This window comes from Dermacentor andersoni, chromosome 4 (assembly GCF_023375885.2).
Source record: "Dermacentor andersoni chromosome 4, qqDerAnde1_hic_scaffold, whole genome shotgun sequence".
Taxonomy (NCBI): domain Eukaryota; kingdom Metazoa; phylum Arthropoda; class Arachnida; order Ixodida; family Ixodidae; genus Dermacentor; species Dermacentor andersoni.
Genome location: NC_092817.1, coordinates 149,242,541 through 149,264,429, shown reverse-complemented (window position 1 = coordinate 149,264,429; position 21,889 = coordinate 149,242,541). Strand labels below are relative to the sequence as shown.

General features: G+C 43.5%; 1 protein-coding gene across 1 annotated transcript; it reads left to right on the top strand.

Annotated features, from left to right (window-relative positions):
- Positions 1-1,295: 1,295 nt before the first annotated feature.
- LOC126537908 (uncharacterized) lies at positions 1,296-20,980 on the top strand. The gene is made up of 4 exons (XM_050185016.2): positions 1,296-1,781; positions 18,269-18,343; positions 18,423-18,619; positions 20,694-20,980. The coding sequence occupies exons 1-4, from the start codon at positions 1,542-1,544 to the stop codon at positions 20,899-20,901; spliced, it is 720 nt and encodes a 239-aa protein (XP_050040973.1). The 5' UTR covers positions 1,296-1,541; the 3' UTR covers positions 20,902-20,980.
- Positions 20,981-21,889: the final 909 nt, after the last annotated feature.

Genomic DNA, 21,889 nt, shown 5'->3' with positions numbered 1-21,889 from the left:
AAACACCGTTTCAGTGGTCTGAACGCATACAGCAGCACGCGAAGTAGTACGAATGACCCTCCCGAGAAGTATCGCCAGCAGTTTCCAACGGCGCGACCTTGATGCGGCCCAATTCACTTCGATCGCAGCGCCGCCACAGTATTTTTCGTCATCGCACGCTTCACCGCACAGCATGCGCCAATCCAACCGCTCGTCCCACTCAACCGTATTCTAGTACAATATGGTGCGTGTGGCTACTGGTTTGTGCAACATAACCAAGGTGGCGCCACCGGCCCACCGACGCACGCGCGCGCGCTTTGGAAATCGGGGGCGCGAAAGCGTAAGTACCATTGCTCCGTAGCGAAAGCGTAACCAGTGGCGTCTGACACACGCCGTTTGCTAAAGCATGTGTGCACAGTGTGGAAATTGAGAAGAAAAACTTGTGCTGTAGTCGTGTGCAAGAACTATGATGGAGACATTAAGCAGTGGAACACGTCGGTGCGTGAAATGCACGCGCCGCTGCTGCATCAAGACTGCCCGTGCGCGAGGCCGTTTTCCATGCACCGACTTCCTCAAGGAGAGAAAAGCAAGCTCACCCGACAGCGCTGGATAGCGAATCTACAGAGAAATAACTTCAATCCAGGCACATTGGTAAGAGCAAGTTGCAGAACACAAACATTTACGATATCGTATTGCTGGCGCGAACAGTCATGTTCCTGCTATCAGTCATGTTTAGCGTCAAGCGAAAGTATACACGCACGTGCGTGATATAAGCTCCGGGTTCGATACTAAGTCGTACTAGTTGTCGCGGTGAGAAATCCTGCAGAGAAAATTTCAAAAGTGCTATCTGAATCGCATTTTTAAATCGTGAAGCTTGAATTCCTGCCGCAGCATGATTTATACATATGTTGGTTTCGCTATTGTATCGGAACCACGGTGTGATCAGAACGAAGGCCTGGTGTTGTGGCCTGCAACAAGTGCGCGAAAGCTGTGCTGACGTTGTAGGACAAAACTATAGTTTCAAACAAGAGAAGCGTTGGTTGTCTGTTATCGCTACACATATATTCCGCATGAGCTTTTGCGGAACCCTAAGTGACTCAAGGCAGAGGTATAAGCAGCTGATTTGTAGTTACGGCTACTTTAAAATGCAGCTAATGAAATAATGTCAAACTAGTGAGTTTGAAATTATTTACTTTTCTTTTTCATGGCCTCTTTTGTCACCATCCAAAATTTGACATTATTTTCGGGAACACTCCTTTACTGCTGCGTTCTCAGGTGGTCTAGTCAATCACCGCTGGAGGACGCCAGCGGTGATTGACTAGACCACCTGAGAACGCAGCAGGCCATAGAGAAAGAAATGAGCAAGCATTGGTCAGTGGGCTGTGTGCCGTAGGAGGGGCTACGGCTGCCTAGAAAAATGCGGGCAAAAGTCTGCGTGTACAGCTTGCACACGAAGTACACACCATTTGGTCCTCAGCTGCGTACATAAATGGAAACCGCGGCCACAGTCCACCCTTCTGTTTGTCATTTGTGGCTCCAGTAGGACGTGTTCCCACTGCGCGATGTCGACGTATGTAGGGAAAAGATGCGCTGTCGTCTGCTGCAGAAATTGTGACGGGGACATCAAGGTTTGGAAACAGTCTGTCTGCAAACTTCACCCGCCTCTGCTGCATGAGGATTGCCCGTGCTTGAGACCATTTTCTATGCACTCGTTCCCGCAAGGGGAACGCAACAAGTCGATCCGGAAGTGCTGGATTGAGAACCTTCAGAGAAAGAACTTCGATCCTCGCACATCGTCAAGGGTACGTTCTGGGGTAGCCTAACCAAGGGCGCGTGGCCAGAGCATGCCGTGCGCACATTTTCAGTACAGCAGTGGTTTATACGGACTTTCGATTTTGTGAGCGTGTCCTGTGGTGATTCGAGGCCATTGATAATTCATGTTTTTAACATAAAGCGATCGAGTGCTATTTCACATCAACTTTTATGGGTCAAGTATCTAACATCAAATACGTGGGGTATAGGAAAACTTAATGACTTCAGAAAAAGTAACGATCATTTAGACAGAATTACATATACCTGCTTCAAACTTGTATTGTTTATTTCACTGATGCTTTCAAATACTGTATGATAAAATCACTGAATAAAAGCCTCAGTATCTGACATAACGTGCCTTCGAAGATGTGTATACTCTGGCCAGGTAGTAGTTATTGATGCCGGTCATGCTTCCACAGTAGCTGCCTTTGGCGAGTCTAGTATTGTGCGGTTGTTTGCTAGTCTTCCTTTGAAAATGACGCTGCATGACCCTTCACAGTAGTTTCACACAGAGTTGCTTTGAAAACAGTATCATTGATTTCTCAGAGTCATCACTCACGAAGGCCTCCACCTGCTGGAGAAACTCAACCATCTCAATAACGTCTGATCACTATAAAAGCACTTTGCCTTATTTGACAAAGATGACACTTTCTCGTAAGGAGCCGTGAGTTCTCTTCTTACTGTGAAATCAGGAGGCTTCACGGCTGCATTCAGAAAGTCACTGTGGTTGGCACCTAAAGTGACCACAGTACTGCAAGCATTTCCATTTCCTCTGTGAGACTGTAAGCTGCTACCCTTGCATATATGTGACACAGGGGCTGACCAAGATGAATTGCATGCATAAGGAAATAGAATGAAAATGTTATCATCTGCAGCGATCCGAGCTGCGCTGTCAAATACCTTGCACACCCAGTATGTGTATGTATGTAATTCAATGTAAGAAATATATTTCAGAGACACCATGAAGCTATGAAAGCATACACAATGCAGCCTGTAGCATACACAAAAGCAAATTTTCTGAGATTACACTTTCATGGAAGATGTCATATGGAGGTGTCATCACTTACATTGCTGATCACTTTGATATGTTCATGTTAGCATGAAATGAGTGCTGTACATAAGAAAAACTAAAGAAAAATTTTGTTCCAAGTGGTGATACCAACACAACTTGAGCATTTCCACAGCTCCATCAAGCAGTAGACTTATGAATGAAGTGACTGTGATGTGGTGTATAACAATTTTATAGATACTTTTAATAAATTATATCAAAGTAATTTTCATTAAAAAAGGTATGGAAGCTGCACAAGGGCATGCAGCAAATCATGGGTGAATTGTGAAATGTTACAAATGATAATAAGGTGCAAGAATGAATTGTGTGCACATTTTGTGAAAACAAAAGATCTCAAGGTTCTTAGCAAATGGAAAGCATACCATAATAAACCGACATCTAAGCTGAAGGTGGCAAAACACAAATATATTTACATAAACATCTTGGGGTGAGGGTCTGCATAGGTCAGAGATGGTCTGGAAGAAAATCAAACAGCTCTTGAATTTCAAGTGTGCCAATTGCTCTGGTCCCCATGAAGCACCGCCAAAAGACTGCCCGAGACACAAGACAGAGCTGAAAGTCCTAAAACAAACGGTGAGGGACAACTCAACGCACAGAGAGGCCGCTGCCAAAGTGCGACGGTGTTGTGCCCACTACAGACGATCTTCGTCTACTAAATCTACTAGAATCTGCTAGATCTACTAGAACTGCTCCCAAGGTGCTCACCCACACTAACAACACGGTGTCTGGTGACGCAGTGAATACGTCTACTGCAAACGCCTGGCTTGCACTTCCTACATTAAGTCCTCCAGCAGAAAAAAGATCGATGGGGGACTACCGACGCACAATGGCGGCACAGATTGCGTGCGAGGTCAAAACAAGCAAGTAATCGCTACAATCAAGTTTCTAATGACAGTCATTTGCATGCTGATAAATGACATGCAAACACCATCTGTTCAGGGTGCACTGCATGTGCTGAACGGTCTGGATCCAGCTCTTGCAAGCCTCGAGTAACAAGCACAATGGCTCTACCGCGTCAGCCGTTCTTCAGACAAGTCAAGGAAGCGTCTATTATGCAATGGAATGCCCGTGTACTGAAATCCCGTATTGGTAATTTTTGCCATTAAGGTTTTGCCAATCGATTCCCCATTATTGTCGTCTGTGAACCGAACCTACAGAAACCCGTCCGGATCTCGGGCTATGAACCTTATGCGTCATTGACTTGTAATGACATTAGCAAGGTGATCATCTACATACGGTGTGAACTGACTTACGTTGTTTATCCTTTGCAGCCACATGACAGTGATCAGTATATCTGTTTGACCGTGAAAAACAAAAACTTGCATTTACTATAGTGAATGCTTACCTTTCTCCATCAAGTCGTTTCGACAGGCAGAGACTGAGTGGCATTGTAGATGCAACTCCTGGTCCATGAATTGTTGTTGGTGACTTTAATGTACATTATTCACTTTGGGGAAGCATCAAGGTAAATTCCAAAGGAAGAAACCTCATTCCCTGTGGCTGCAACCATGAACTTTGCTGTTGAAACGATGGCAGTCCCACATTTCTGTGCGGCCGGACGTACAGTAGTTGTTTAGACTTAGGTTTTGTTTCACCTACTCGCTGCATCCATTGGTTTGCAGATATAGAAACCCACGGAAGCGACCACATTCCTACCTACCTGAAGAAAAAAGGTCTAACCAAATCCGTTCTATCAAATTCTAAACAAACAATAGATCGGCCCGGGTTGAATCACTGATAGAAGACTCATGCCACGAAGGCTTTTTGTCCACACTAGAAATTCATATCGCCAAGGCTATGCAGCATGCTATGCATTCGTTTCGGCCATTGGAAAAATACACAGAATTTTATACAGGAATACAGAGCCTCCGTGCAATCTGCCGGCGAGCGGAGCGACGGTACATACGAACTAAATTGGTTTATGGCCTTAGAGAGGCCAGACGCATTCAAAAGAAAATTCAGCGTCACCTTGCTGTACTGCAACATCAGCGCTGGAAATCATTTTGTGAGTCTCTCGATCTATGTAAAGCTCTGTCAGTTGTCTGGAAAACAGTCCACAGACTTTGAACAGCTCCTCAACAGCGCCGTCCATTTAAATCTCTAGCCCTCCATCCAGGACGCCGAGAAGTCGACGTAGCCGAAGACTACTGCGCAAGGATCGCGTTTTCGGCGTTCACCTACTCACCTTGTGCACCTATTCCTATTGTCCCCCCTTGCTCCATCGAAGTACTGGAGGCCGCACTTGCTGGGTGCAGGTGATCTTCCTCACTAGCACTCGATGGCATCACATGCTCTGTGCTGTGCTTGTAAACCTTGATCAAGAGGCCGGAGATGCACTTCTTGACCTGTAAAACGCACCATGGTGTGGTGGCTTGGTCCCTACCACGTGGAAATCCAGTCACCTTGTTCCACTCCTCAAGCCTGGCAAATCTCCATTGGAATTGTCATCTTACCGTCCAATAGCACTGGCCAGCTGTGTCGGCAAAGTAATGGAGAGAATGATCCTTACACGGTTAGAATGGTGCTTGCAAGTTTATGTCTATCCAGAGGTAATGGCTGGTTTTCGACGCGGACGCTCATCAATAGATAGCGTTATTAACCTTGTAACATATGTACAGCACCAGAAACATCTGGAACGAATCACTGCAGCCTTATTCCTTGATGTTAAAGGTGCGTACGACAATGTAGACCACCATGGAATTCTGGACACCTTAGAAGCTGTAGGGATTGGTGGCCACACCTTTCACTGGATACGCAGCTATTTGAATGGAAGATCTTTCTTTATTTTGACTGAAGATGGACCAATGCCATCTAGCTATACCAGTCGTGGTCCACCACAAGGTGGAGTACTCAGCCCTACCCTGTTTAACTTGGTGCTCGTTGGTCTTGCCGATTCATTACCGCAAACCATTCAGCTCTCCATATTTGCAGACGACATCTGCATAAGGGCTTCAGGAGTGACACGTGTACAAGTCTGCACACAACTTCAGAAGTCTTCAACAGCCGTGTCAACATACCTAAGAAGGCAAGGCCTGGGGCTTTCACCCAAGAAATATGCACTCGTTGCTTTTACTTGCAAAGCGATGGCCCTGTATGCTTTGTGGATTGATGACCAAACTGTATGATACAGAAGAACGCACTGATTTCTTGGCATCGTCATTGATAGAGACTTGTCTTGGAGCCCTCACGTCTCGTACATGACAAAGCATTAGGCCGCCGTTGTGGACCTTCTTACGTTTCTCGGCAGGAAGTCCTGGGGCACAACAGTACATCAACATTGCAACTATATAAAGCACTGTTTTTGGGCTTCCTGCGGTACAGCTTACCTGTACTAGGAAATACTTGCACTGCAAATATACGCAAACTTCAGAGTGTGCAAGCACACGCACTCAGAACTTGTCTCGGTTTCCCCAAAACTACGTTATCAATTGCGACAGGGGCCATTGCCGGAGACACTCCTTTGACAGTCTATATAGATACAGATGTCCTGAGAGCACACACCCGACACCTGACTTGGATTCCCTCACACCATCTTGCTTGCTTGCCAGCAAAGAGGCCACATTCAACTTTTGCCAAAAGTGTTGTAAGACATCAGTCCTACTTGCCATCAAAATTTACGCCTGCTGCAAGATTATCGTACCCATTGCGATGTCTGCACCAGTCGCAAGTGCAATTGACAATTCCAGGAATCAGAAAGAAAGCTGGAGCGCCGCTGCAAGCTTTGAAACAAGCAACTGTGGAACAAATTCACAACGTACACAGATTCCGGCAACTTGTCTACACAGATAGTTCAGTAAAACTCAACAACTCTGCTGCTGCAGTCATCATCCCGGAAAAATATGAAGAAATTAGGGTAATGACTTCATTTACCAACTCGACAGGTGCAGAACTTGCGGCACTCTGTGCTGCACTTGATTTTATTAATCAGGAACCACTGCAACAATGGATAGTCTTTAGTGACTCCAAGGCCTTCAGTGACTTCAGTGTATACAGAGCCCAATGCACCACGGGCCCAATGAACAACCGGCCTCAGAAATTTGACACATATATCATTGCAGCCATGACAAGGAACAGAACCTAATCTTTCAATGGCTTCCAGGACATTGCAGCTTCAGCGGGAATGATCACGCCGACGAAGCTGCCCGATCTGCACATGAAAGTGGCCAACGTGTCTTGATTCCGGTTTCGGGAACAGACGCTGCGGCTTGGCTGCAATTGTTGCCCCATGAATGTACTTTGCCCCTGTGGCTCTCGAATGTTTTCACCATGTGTCGTTTGCATTCATTGTCTCCGGACATATGGATGCACCTACTGCTTGAGTTACGATGACATGAACAGACCATGCTGTACCGTCTGTGGCTAGGCATTGCATTTACAAACTCATATGCTTTCCTTATTGGAATGGCCAACATGCCCACGTGCGACACATACAAGAGCGATGAGACGCTTGCACATATTATCTGTGTCTGCCCGCAATATAGTGCCCAGAGACAAGTGATGTGCCTAGTACTGGACCAGTTGGACAATCATCCACTATCAGAACTCAAAGCTTTAGGTCAGTGCTCCCAAAGAACATCCGTGCTGAAGGCCTTACTCACGTTATTAAATTTCCTGCCGTCTATGATAGACCTTAAGAACGCCCCCCCCCCCCCACCGCTCTATAGTGTACGTGGTTTGTTCATGCTCGTCCCTCTATCTCCCCCTTCCACTCTCTTTCTCTTTTTATCCCCCTTTACCCTCCCCCGAGCTGGGTAGCCAACCAGAACTACCTCTGGTTAACCTCCCTGCCTTTTTATGCATCCTTTTCTCTCTCCCTCTCTTAGGCAAGCACTACTTATAAAAAATTGGCCAGCTAAAACAAAAAAAAAAAAACTAGAGAAAAACCAAGGCAGGGACAGCACGTAACAGAGATAGGCTGGCTGAAACAGACACAAGAAAGAGATACAATATGAACATAAATGGTAAATAAAAGTCCAAAAGCACTAATGCAAAGTTCACATAAACTTCAAATTGACGCATGGTATGTCACAGCATGGGATTTGCACAGCAGGTAATGTTGTTTAAGAATATAGAACAGTCACTTGTATATCATTTGTATTTCGAGAGAGCACACCCTACCACACAATGTATGGGGTGATCATATTTCAGTTTTACAGAAGTTTTAGAAATCGCCTGTGGCCGATACATAATTCTTGTCCTTGAGCTGGATTATTTGTTGAGGCAGACATAATTAGCACGAGAAATTGGAACACATATTCAGCTAAATAACTAAAATTAACTGATTAACTTATCAATTTGAGATTGCAAGATGTATCCACTTGAAATGAATCTCCAGGATGACACCAGTTTCGAGATATTGTTCCCCAAAGTGCGGAAGGAAATACATGGGAATTCCAGTTACTCTTGTACTACAGTGCATAAAAGTAAAAATGCAGAAAGTAAGTAGAACAACAGTGCATTTTTATGGCGAGCTTGATGGTGCATATCTCCAAAGTGGTGTCATTCTGGAAAATCATTCCAGGTGGATACACCTTGCAGACTCATTGGCTACAATTTATAAATTGGCATATGTGCTGTAAACAAATGAATTAAGTTGATTAGTGAATACTGTAATTAGATGAATATGTATTTTGATTTCTCATGCAGGTAATGTCTGCTTCTCTGAATAACCCACCTAGAGGGCTAGAATTTTATCTGCAGCAGGCAATTTTTAAAATTTTCGTAAAGCCTAAATATGATCAACCTCTACTATACGAGCTAATAAGGGGCACATTGCAAAAACATTAAACTGCAGGGCATAGCCACAGAACATAATTACTATGCTCTAGTAAATATCTATAATTCTTGTCACTTACGAAAAAATTGTTTAAGGTGCTAACTGCATGCTCTTGCAGTTCAATTGTTTGATATAGCCCCCAAATTTTTCCCTGTGAGAGTGGCAGCATTTCTTTCTATTCTGAGCATGAATACTGAAGTGCTACAAGAGGTGCCCGTTAGCTGCTTCTGAGTTTGAGCAAGCACACACTGCACTTTTGGTTCGTCTCATATTTTGTAAAAAACACTTTGTTTAGCTGCGTAATCTGCATATTACTGTTCCGAGAGAATGTGTAATTGTTACTCCAATAGTAGGTCAATCGGAAATAAAACGAAGTTTCGACCACAGTTTTCATACCAGCTAGACTGAAAATTCAAGTAAATTGTTGTGTGCATCGCTATGTGAGAGAGGTATCAGATGAGATGGGCTGCCACAGTGACTAGGAATCCACTTAAACAAAATTTCGTGTTGCACGTCTATTGCCTTTGTACATATCTTTCATACTTCATATACAAGAGCATGACCATTTTTGTTCATGCTTGTGGAATTAGTGCTCAGTCAAGACGCTTGAAAGTCGCTCAACATGACCCATTTGAGTGGGTGTTGTTGTGAGCATATGGAAGTCAGTGTGTTCATTGCTCTGACTGCTTCAGTGCAGTCACCTTTTTGGGGTAGAACGGGTATCCCTAATATGGCTTAGGTGCATCTGTTTCAAAAAAGGCCATGCAATGTATAGCTAATGTACATTGTAATGAACCCTCTAGTCAGTTGTTTATGCAGCATAATATTTATCCTGGCAACAGTTATATAATAACAGAATATTACTGTGCTGTGGATCATCTATCAAGCAGAATGACACAGCTAGTCATAACACAACTCCCCAAACTGCATATAAATGAAAGTATAACACTTACCAGGAATAAAGAGTTATGGAAAGTACCAACTCCGTGAGCTAACTACTTCAGTTTTTATTCTATACCTTTCTACAATTAATAAGTAGCTTGCATAAAGAATCATTTGACCTCTTTCATTTCTCTAACAGTGAAATTCAGTTGTATTTATCGCTTCTGTTTAAGTGATTTATATGTTTCCCCTGTATTTGTGCTATCTCATATGAGGCAATCTCTGAATTTATATAAGTATTTGCAATGTAATTGGAAAGTGCCAGTATTTTGGTTATGTTTATCACGGGTAGTCTATTACAACTAAATGTATAGAACATAAGTTGTGCACTATGCCATCTGCTATGCATGCCAAAACAAAAGGGGCAGGGACCTTTGTCAAGCCATTCTCATCACTTTTAGTCTCACCTTCTCCTATTGAAAAGGAAATAAAAATAATATAATCATTAATTCGTTCTTTAACCAAGCTGCTGCTCTTGCAGTGATGACTAAAACTTTAAATATGCTGTGTATTGATACGTTCTGGCAGAACAGCTGTGTGCTTTTCGTCACTGAGATAAGAACAATGCTATATAATCTATGCAATTTTCTGCCAAAATTTCAAATAGAGTTGTGTGAGTGTGATTCAAGCCATGTTGAATGAATGAATGAATGTTTATTTCATCTTGAGTAAAATTTCACGAAAGGCTGCAGCAGTGGCCGCATTTTCTGCATAGGCTCAGTGAAATTTTAATTTTCTGTGATTCATTCCCAAAGAATGCCAGGACTGTGTTGTTGGCAAGTAAACAAACTATTTTGCAACATTGCAATGATGTCTTTCGAAAAACAATGCAGTATTTCAGAGAAAATTTATATTTGCTCAAAATTGTGTGCTGTTTGTTTCATTGTTGTTAGTGTGTGTGTGTGTGAAAACATTTATTGTAATGAGGTCCGGAGGCTTGACGTCTTAAGCCAAGGCGGGCCACTCCCACGTTGGCACTGTCAGGCCAAGCCTTTCAGCGACATCATGGGCCCTCTGGACGGCCCTTAGTTGGTCCTGAAACAATGGGCTTTGAATCCTTTTCTCCCACTGTGTCCATTCTTCAACGAGGTTGGGGAGAGTGGCAGGACACCCCGCCAGCATATGTCTGATTCCAATGATGCCATTACAGTCGTTGTAGTCCATCTTAATCTCCCTCTCTGGATATATTTTATTAATGGTGTACGGTGTGGGATATGTACCTGTTTGCAATAAGCGCAGTGAGACTGCCTGAGCCCTGTTCAGTTTTGAATGTGGCAATGGGAATTGCCTGCGTCCTAAATAGTAGTGTTTGGTAATGTCATTGTATGTTATTAAATGATCTCTAGATTCCCTGGCTTGATGGTGAACGGCTCGGTTGTGCCTGTCACAGTTAGCAAGTCCTCGTGCCAAGTCATGAGCAACCTCATTGAGGTTTATCCGAGTCTCTTCCACTTTCCCCATATGTGCAGGAAACCATCGGATTTCAGTTTTCATAATCCCAATGTTTTCAAAAAGTTTAGCTGCAACACCAGCTACGTAGCCTTTATCAAAATACTTTATAGCGGATTTCGAATCACTGTAAGTGCAGGCCCACTTATTACTCCTGATGGCTAGAGCAATTGCCACTTGTTCCGCCACCATGGGGTCCTTGGTAAAAATAGTGATAGCATCTTGAACCTTCCCTTGATAATTTGAGACAATGGCCGTATATGCTTCTTTACCTTTCACCCAGGCTGCATCAACTATAGCTGCCAATTGGTTCTGCTGTTCTATTTCCTGCAAGAGGGCTTTAGCTCTTGCCTTTCTCCTTTCGACATCATATTCTGGATGCATGTTTCTGGGGAGAGGGTTGGTTCTGATCTTGTTCCTAACGTCAGTCCTTAATTCTACTTCAGCCTCTATAAGGCTCCTTGATGTATTCAGTTCTGCACCTATTGCCTGTAATATGTTCCTGCCAGCTCGTGATTTTGTCAATCTTTCGTGTTGCGCTAGCTGTTGGGCCTCTGTGATTTCTTCCATTGTGTTGTGCACCTCTAGACTAATGAGTTTGTCAGTTGCAGTGTTACTGGGTATCCCTAGGGCTACTTTAACGAGCTTCCTGAGCATCACATCAAGTTTGTTAAGTTCTGCCTGCTTCGATTTGAATAATCCAGCCACATAAGTGAAGTGAAGTCTATGTGATACCCAAGAACCTTGATTGTTTCAACTAGCCTGTCTGCGGATCCTTCATGAGTGTATAAGCGCACTCTTGGCTCATCTTCCGGAATGTAACCTCTTGGTTTGCGACCTTTTCTGCGATGTTTAATGACCAAGAGTTCTGATTTGGCTGCCGAGCATTTCAACCCCATGTCTTTCAGTGTGTTCTCTACAACATATAAACTTTCCTGTAATCTGGTCTCTGTCTGTCCTACATTACCCTTGGCACTCCATATGGTTATGCCGTCGGCATATACCACATAATGTATACCCTCAATTTTCTCGAGATTTCTTGCAACCTTGGACATTGCTAAATTAAACAGCATGGGTGAGAGCACAGCCCCTTGTAGAGTGCCTCTATTTCTAAGAAAGTCCTTAATCATGTTAAAAAGTCTTTTACCTAACCCCATCTCCGAGAGGATGCCAAGTATTGCCTTATGCTTTATACGATCAAAAGCTTTTTCCACATCCAATCCCAAAAGAGCTTTCGTATGCGCTGGGCTGGCCTGTATAAGTTGGTGTTTGATCAGCAGCATAGCATCCTGAGTTGACAGCCCGGGACGAAAGCCGATTAAGTTGAATGGGAGGATGTCGTTCTGCTCAACATATTTAGTGAGTCGATTTAGGATGACATGTTCCATAGCTTTGCCTAGACAAGACATTAAGGAAATGGGACGGAGGTTGTCCAGAGTGAGTTGTTTTCCTGGCTTTGGTATGAGGACAGTATTGGCCACCCTCCATTCCTCTGAGTATACCCCTTTTCTCCAACATTCATTGAAATGTTCAGTTAGATAAGAAATTGATTCATCATCCAGATTTCTTAATATCTTGTGAGTTATTCCGTCAGGTCCAGCCACCGATCTACTATTAAGACTGTGAAGAGCCGCCCTCACTTCACTCTCAGTGAAGTCCCAGTCAAGTTCTTCACATATGCCTCCCGTATATTCTGGGCTCTCGTCTTCTTCGTTTGGTTGTTTAAGTGGGAGATATTTGGCTGTGAGACTATCCATGATATCCTCCTGTGTTTTATGTTGGCTTTCCTGATGAACCAACTTAGATATAACTGTTCTCTTGCTTGTCGTTGTTTCATTCTCGTTGAGCAAGTGCTTGAGGAGGTTCCAGCTACCTCCATGTTTGAGTCTACCATCAGCCGAGTTACAGATCTCATCCCACTGTTGCTTCACGAGGGTCTTCGAGTGATCATCAATTTCTCTGTTTAATTGCGCTATTTTTTTCCTTAGCCTTCTGTTAAGTCTCTGCGTTTTCCATTTCTGTAATATAGACTGTTTGGCCTCATTCAGATGCGCCAGCCTGCTGTCCATAGCCTCAATATTTTCCTCTGTCCTGATTTCTTTAGTGGCCTCTTTGACGTCCTCTCTGAGCTGGATGACCCATGTCTGAAGGGGATCCTGCTCAGCATCTAAAGGCCCCACTTTCCTTCTGTTCGGCCTGATTTTTCTGAACTGATCCCAATCAGTGAATTTGAAGATTCTAGTTTCCTGTCTCGGTATGCGTATGGTTATGTGTATGATATAATGATCGCTCCCGAGATCCGTGTTTGAATTTTCCCAATTAGCTCCTCTTGAGTTGTTTACAAAAGTAAGATATGGTGCAGAATCCCTGCTTGTGGACGTGCCACAATTGGTGGGATACGCCGGATCAGTAATCAAGCATAACCCCAGATCCATGGCAAGACTCCATAGCTCCTCTCCCTTCTTTGTGTTCCAAGTGTATCCCCATGTGTGATAGGGAGCATTAAAGTCCCCTCCAATAATGAGCGGGGAGTTTTTGGCAACCGAAAGCACCTTGCGGAAGAGTGCTCTAAACCTCTGTCTCATGTCGTTAAGACTGCTGTAAATATTCAAACAGAAAATGCTTTGCGTCTTACCTCTGTTCCTTTTAAGTATTATCTCAACTAGAATAAATTCAAACCTGGAAAGTCTAAGATGAATATCATGCTCAATGTATGGCAACTTTTTGTCAATGAGGGTCGCCAACCCCCTGCCCGTTTTTTTGTCTCTACATATAACTTTGTACCCAGTAAGCCTAATTTCGTCCGCTAAGGTTTCCTGCAGCATAATTACTTTTGGCCTGGCCTCAGATGACCTGATCACCTGTTGCAGTGCTGCTTTTTTGTGTTGGAGCTCGCGACAATTCCATTGCCACACGTTAGATCCATGATTACTGTCCATTGTTATTAGATGAGGCTGCCTTTCTATTACCCACTACTTTCCTCTTTGTGATGGCCCCCGACAATCCAGGAATGGATTTTATACTATCCGCCTCCGATGGCAGATACTCATCGTCGTCATCTCCTCGCGTCTCAATTTTCCTAAGTCTTTTCTCCGCCGTTAGCCTCCATTTCCACAATTTGTCCACTTTAAAGTTGGTCGTTTCTACTGTCTCTCTTATCGCTTTAATTGCATCTTTTATTTCACTGAGGGCTGAGAAGACTGACTCATCCTCGGAACTCACCGCCCTACTTATTATTCATATTTATAAATATATATATATATATTGTAATATTTATAATTATAATTATTAATATTATTATTTAATACAGCGACCCTCAGCAATGCCTCCTTTACTAGATGCCTGCCGCGTCGCTAGTCTTCCCATTGGAGCGGAGGTTCCCGTAGTTCAGGGTAGTCGCGGAGACGACGACGCTCGCAGCCGACTCACTTCCTTTTGTGGAGGAAGTGACGAATCTATACTCCCAATCTTCTCAAAAGCTTTTGAGAAAGTTCTATATACTAGGTTGTTGAATTTTATAAGTAAGCATGACCTTCTGTCACCGAATCAATTTGGGTTTTGTAAAAATAAATCTGCCGAATTAGCGCTACTTGAACAAAAGGAATACATCTTAACACAGTTTGAAAAGAAAGCCTTCGTTATTGGTGTCTTCGTGGACTTCTCGAAGGCATTCGACTTAGTGAACCACACCATACTGCTAAATAACTTAGAGTGTTATGGTTTTCGGGGACAGGCTCAAACGCTTCTTAAATCAAATTTATCCCATAGAAAACAGGCTGTCTGCATAGACAATATGAAATCTGAATTAAAATCTGTTACTTCTGGCGTCCCATAGGGCAGTATATTGGGACCGTTACTATTTAATATGTACCTTAATGATATCTCCAACATTAACTCCACTGCTAAATTTGTTATCTACGCTGACGACACTAGCATCTTTCTTGCTGGAAATGATTTAGATCTTCTTGTTCGAGAATGCAATGACACTATGAACGAATTACAAAAATGGTCTGAATCCAAGTGCATGCGTATAAATGAAAAGAAGACGCAAGCTGTCATATTCCGCCCTAAAAATAAGCCATTTCCCTCGCCCCTCGAGATTAGGCTGAATTCACGACGTATAAATGTGGTTGAGCAATTTAAATGTCTCGGAGTAGTTTTCTCCTCCTGTATGTCTTGGGAAAATCACGTGGACCATATCACAACAAAACTGGCTCAAATAACTGGGATCGTAGGCCGGCTCAGATACGCTCTTCCAAGGCAAGTAAAATTACTCCTCTACAATTCACTTTTTTACTCCTATTTAAACTATTGCCATTTAGTATGGGGCACAGCCACAATTAGCTGTCTTCAGCACATCTACATTTTGCAGAAGAAGTTCCTTCGTCATGTTCACAATGTCCCCTGGGGCTCACCGAGCGCAGATCTCTTTCTGCAAAGTAGTGTGCTGAAGATCCACAACTTGTACAAATACCGCTTAAGTGTTCGGTTTAAACTGGAAACACGGAGAAATGTAAATCACATACGTTACCTTGCTGATTTACGTACCCGAGAAGTGACCTACAAGACAAGACATACGGAAAATTGGGTAGTGCCAACCCCTCGAATAAATTCCGGTAGAGAACGCCTACAATTCACTCTTCCTTCCCTCTTAAATACTTATGTACATAATAATTTTGATCTTTTTAGTGCGTCAAACAGTGCTTTGCGTACTATGTATGTTACCATGTAGCTTCTGTTCTTCTTTGTGGTGAATATTGTCTAAATATTGTATAATTTTGTTATGTTTTCTTTTGTATTTGTTCATTATGTATAAGTGTTATTAGACTGCAATTACCTTTGTTTTAAAAGCCTTGCTGTGAAGCCACTGCCAAGCGAAGGGGGGCTGCGGCTTTGTCAAGCTGTTTCTGACAGCTTTTTCTGCACCTCCGCTGTCTGTATTTGTACAAGGCAGAAATAAAGAATTTGAATTTGAATTTGAATTTACTAGGCTGGCGCGCGCTCGACCAATGGCTTGACGAGAGACCGTGGGTCCTGACTCCGGGATCGCAACATACGCCGCTAAAATCTCAGAAGCAGGGCTACGAGATTTAGGTTTGCAACGGCCACCGCAGCTAGCGCTCGTAGCCGACCCGGGTTAACTCGGGTGGGGAAGAGTACAGAGGAGAGGGGTAGGAACCAGCTTCTCGGCTCACGCTGCAGGCATATAGTAAAGGAGACATTGCCCTCAGCTTCAATCACCAACTCAGTGCGGCTTAAAAATTGCTGCATGCTGGGATTATATTGTCCTTGACGATGTTGGCCATTGCTTCCAAAATAGCATCCTTCAAAGAGACTTCAATATTTTGCTGTTGTTTGTCAATGGCCCTCTCAGTAATGCTGAGATGCCATAAGTCAGGGTAGTGACTTGTTTATAAGCAGCAGCCAGCAACTCTTGGGGGATTGAAGGGCAAGTGGACAGAAGCAAAGCCATCATGAACTTATACTTAACTTGTGCACAGCCTGACTATTGACTGTACCACCTGGAGCTTCTTGGTAGTGGCACTCAAAACTTTCTTGGTTGCAATAGGTAATGGTCTGCATGGTCTGCTGTGCAAATGCAGCCTTGCTATGTCAGATAAGTGGCAGTGCTTCCTTCTCTTTGCCAAGGATGACACATCATCGTTAGAAGCTGTGACATCTTTTCTTATTTCCAAAGCAAAGGACTGCAACTTGCCACATTTAGGGCAGTGGTGATCTGAAGTCACTGTGATGGATCAGTTTTACCATGACTACATTCTTTTTCACCTCCTCTCTCAGATTGAATGCTGCCATCTTGAAACATGTGAAAGAGGTGATATTTAAATCATTGGTGTTCATCAAGTTAACCTGCCATAGAAAGACATCAGAATATTTCTTATGTCTAAGGGTAACTATGCTGTCAAATTGCGCACCCAGCCTTTGATCATCACCTGTCTGTAGTGATGAGCACAGCTTTCGCTATGTTACATGATGTGCAAAGTTGATTCTTGTCGTCATCGAGAAATGCGTATCGCATCAGCTAGATGATGTGCGCCAAGCAATGAGGAGCTGTTGCACCGAATGCACTCTGGTATGCTGAAATTTGCCGCTCTGCCTGTGGTATCCTGTCCTCTTCATTGTCCGTGTTCCTTTGCGCTACAATGGCCAACATATTAACCAACTTGCCCAAGAAGTTTTATTAGTTTCTTCTCTTGGTAAACTGCAGAGCACCACCGCCATTGGAGTGACACTTGTGTGCGAATGTATTTTTACAGTGAAGCTGTGTATGTCTAGCCGATTCATCCGTCCATCTATCACCTGTACTCCGAAAACTCCTCTGCTGCAACCACATGCACATGCACGAAAAAATAAAAGAAAAAGAGCTGCAGGATTGGCTGCGCCAAGGGTGATGGTGCTCTCTGTCGCAGCTGAGCACGCACACAGCAGTTTCTTTCCCGCTCCAAAATGGGTAGGCCATGCATCATATGTACTTCTAAGGAGCAGGCAGCTTTCGATCAGCAACGCCGCAAGCAGAACTGGGAACGAGCTCGTCTACGCCGTGCCATCGCTGCAGCCCAGGCACAACAACAGGCTCATGCAGTCGAGCGCAAGCGGCAACTCTATACCAAGGATCTGGCAGCCTACCAAGCCGTTGTTTAATGAACCGTTGGGAATAACCCAGTGATAAACACCAGGGCCGCACATTTCAACTTCGCTAGTTAACCATCTGTACGGAGTGGTTGGGCGGTGATATTTTTTTAGAACGATGCTGGTTAGTGTAAATATTGGTCAAACAAGAAATGTTTCGGGCTTGAGCCATCGTTTCGACAGAGTCTTGTCTGTGTCAAAGCAGTAACTGCTCAACAACTGCCTTTAAGAACTTGTTGCTGGGAAAGTTGGTGTGGTTCCTATACATCTTTTTATCAGTGCAAAAACATACACCACACAGAGAAAACGACACATATATGCTCCATTACCTCCTGTTTAAAGAAAGGAAGGTTTCATAAGAATGAATATTCTTTTTTTATGCATACGCGATACATCCAAAGTCAATACATCACTGTGATTTGTTTTTCTTTGCTATGCTCATCAAGACAACATGCCATGATATTTGCACTTTAGGTTTATTATGTACAGTATATGCAGTCAAGTGCTTATTCATGCCTATTCCCTAGTTGTGTCTGTTTCTTTGTGCTGTTCTTTATGAAGTGTAGTTCATATGTACTGCTTTTCTTTTTCAGGTGTGCTCAATTCACTTCGTTGATGGACGTCCCACCGAAGACAACCCATACCCAACACTTCATCTCGGAACACCGGTAAGTTTTGTACAGCTTTGCCCTCTGCTGTTGCCAATGTGCATAATTCCTCTTTGGTGTCCTCTGATTTTTCTGCCAGTATGTCCGTCACAAGGGAAGACGAAAAATCAAGAAACATGTGACTGTGCCAGCAAAGCCAAAGACCAGCACAAACCAGACTAGCTCATCTTCTGCTGTCAACAACCCACAGAAGCCTGGGGAAAGCAAGCCGGATGAGGACCAATCTGAAGTTAGCAGCATGTTCCGTAATATTAGAACGTACCAGCGACCACACAGGTACAGTATTCATTGCCTCTGTTGATTAGTCTTGGCATGCAGTGCTTTTATGCAGAAAACAAAAACATGTAGGTGTTGCATGTGTAAGCACTCATATTCTTTGGAAGTGTGACCAGCACGCGACCTTGTTGATGTCATAATCACAGTACCAGGCATCTTGCATTACCTCACTGAAGCTTTCAGGCTAGAAATCCACTGTAAGCTTTGCAAGATGTGAGAAATAGCACCGATAGCCTATAGATATTGTGACTACTATCAGTGGAAGTGCTACTTCAATAGCCTTAATAATCATGACAGTGGATTATGTGATTACAGAATGGTGAACTTGTACTGAGAGCGACTCACTTTCAGCTGTCACAGGCATGTCTTCTTCAATGACTCCATTTTTGACAGCTTTTTTGCAGGTTTAACCTGACGTAATTGTCCAGATACTAAAGGGTTGGGCAACGAGCGAAAAGCTGAGCCAATTAGTTCTGGTGGAGGTTACGGTAAACAAACTTTGATGTAATTGCACTATTCAGCTATACTTCTGCAGAAATGCGCTGCCACAGTTGCACAGTTTACATTCAAAGCAATGCAGCTTTATTAAAATGCCCATCTCTACAGTGCATCTCTGCAGTGCACTGATCGTTCAGAAAAGTGAATGCTACAGTAGTGTGATTATGTTGGCTGGTTACTGTACTGTTTCGCTGTGCAACTTTTCTGTGGTACTTGTTTCTCTTCACTACAATATCTCATTTACTGAAGGTTAAAGCACTGGTTTTTAGCATTCATTTTATTACTTGCCTTGCTCATTGATATCATATAATGAGCACATTATCGTTTCTCACATCTCTTGTTCGCTGCTGTGATGTCAGCATCAACTGAAGGGCCTGGAAGCGTTAGCTTCTTTCTTTGGATCTGATGGCTTCAGTCATACTGCAGGTCTTTTGGGTTCTCTTCCTCAGTCTAAGAAGCTGCTTCATGTATTCATTTTTGACATAATGCATGTTAATGTTGTGTAATAGAATGTATAATTGGTACCTGGGGAAAGATGATTTGCCTTATTAATTTTACCCCTGACCACATAGTTACTTGCTGTATCTACATTAAGTTCTTTGTACTGTAATTGTTTGAACTGCTTAGTCTAAATGTGGGGAACTAGTATAACAAAGCAATAGCCACCTTGGCGCAAATGTTAAAAAAAATTTGTTAGACCGTTCGAAGACGGTTGTCGAAGTAAGCGAATAGCTTACGAGAACCGAAGAACTCAAATGGACACAGAGCAATACTTCAAATGTATACTGCTGCTGTTGATAATGGTGGCTGATGATGGCGGCACAAATTATCATCAACATGTTTTGGTAGATGGCATGACAGCATTACGACGTTGTGATGGGGATGGTGATGCTGACAGCGTGATGATAACAGCGGCATGACAACAGCATGACAATAGCTTGGCAAATGTGCTTACTTTTCTGCTCGTTTACCCCACAATGACCATTAGCAATAAATCATGCACATCCCTTGTGGAGTGGGAGTTGGTCTAAGCAAAGCTGTGGGGAGCCAGCAAACTGAAAAGGCACAGCTCAACAGACATGCAACAGACTTCAGCCTCGTTGGCGGCAAACATTCCCCACGACCATCAGCACAGGCAATAAAGAAATGCAACACAGCACCACCACTGACCACAGCTCCTAAGCCTTCAGATGCCACAAAGGTTCTCGCCTGTCTAAAGGAGCTGGTTGACTTTCGGTGACATAGGCCCCCGCAACTAGTTTAGATAGCTGTCGTGCGGGAGCACATGCTTTTTCCCTTAAGAAACATACCTGGCAGCACCCAGCCACAGAATGATAGCAAAAGAAAGATATTTGCTTTGAAGTAACTGCTGCTAATGATCCGCACATAGTATAGGGTTTTTATCAATGTCTTTGGTATTGATGTTCAGTTCACACATCTCAGAATAGTCTGCAGTGTCCAATTCAGAGATGTAAATACTGATGCGATGGTTGAGGTGCTCTAGATGTTACTATAAACAGTAGTCTTTCCCTGCTCTGTTCCCCCCCCCCCCCCCCCCCACTTTTTTTTTTCACAGGTCATATAATGAAGTCCTGCCAAACTGCCCAACATGTGGCTGTGAACGTCATGTCACCAAAAAAGTAGACAAGTGTATCCAGGTTCAGCTAGAACAAAACCAGTACCGGCCAGACATGCAAGGTCCTGAACATTCCTCGAATTTGCAGCTTACTGTCAACAATGTCAGCCAGATTGTAGTCAAAACTGAGCCTTTAATTGAAAACTGAGCCCTTGCAGTATGATAATACTACTGTTTGCTTTCTTTACCAGTGTATGTGAAAATGGGATAAACAATATTTTTTTTTTTCTTTGTGGTGAATGGCCAATTATTCACAATGGCAGTTGAAGATCAATGTTGACGAGACTGTAGTTGGGCACTTATGCTTCTTGATCTCAGAAGTGTAGGGGTGTCATTACAGCAACTGTCAGCATAGTCGTTTGCCTATGGTGTCGAAATTAGCACAGTTCGATTGGAAGTACCTCGAGTTCAAGTAAGAGAAAATGAGGGTAGCCGATATTCTAGCTGACATTAGCAGGAAGAAAGGCATGCATAGGTCACATAACCAGTGGTCTATCAGCGTTACAGAATGAGTGTCAAGAGAAGGGAAGTGCAGTCGAGGACAGCAGAAAACCAGGTGCTGTGGTAAAGAAATTTTCGGGCACTAGATAGGTCAGCTGGCACAAGACAAGAGTAATTGGAGATCACTGGGACAAACGGTCATGCTGCAGTAGACATTGACTGGTAATGATGACCTTCGGCATTTAGCTTTCAAAGGCACAACACAGCCAATCTTTCCTGCCACTTCCCAAGAATTTTCTTCGACCTGATGGTTTGAGCTGCTTATTGAAAGATCAGCTGCCTCTTGCTAGGTAATGGGGCACAAAGTCGATACACGCCTCACAACACTACAATGACGTGCATGTTGTAGGACCAAGTGTTTTTGTAGCAATGGTGCAGGCACAAGGGGATGGGGGTATTGGAGTAACATTTGCTGCCATATGTATGTTATCAGTTGCTCACTCTTTTTACATAATAGAAAGTGCACAATATATGTTTTGACTCAGGGCCAGTGGCTAGCTGGGGGTATAGATACGCAGAACTGGTATTGTAGGGCTAGTAAGAGCAGTGTATTTCACGTGAAGGCAAACTGACACAGAAACTCTATTTGAATGAATGGATAACTAACAAAGTCAGAGTGAACATATATTTTAGCA

Excerpts from the sequence above, each read along its gene's own strand:
- LOC126537908 (XM_050185016.2), top strand. The coding sequence starts at position 1,542 with ATGTCGACGTATGTAGGGAAAAGATGCGCTGTCGTCTGCTGCAGAAAT. Across the intron at positions 1,782-18,268 it reads ATCCTCGCACATCGTCAAGG|GTGTGCTCAATTCACTTCGT; the intron begins GTACGTTCTGGG and ends TTTCTTTTTCAG. Across the intron at positions 18,344-18,422 it reads CACTTCATCTCGGAACACCG|TATGTCCGTCACAAGGGAAG; the intron begins GTAAGTTTTGTA and ends TTTTTCTGCCAG.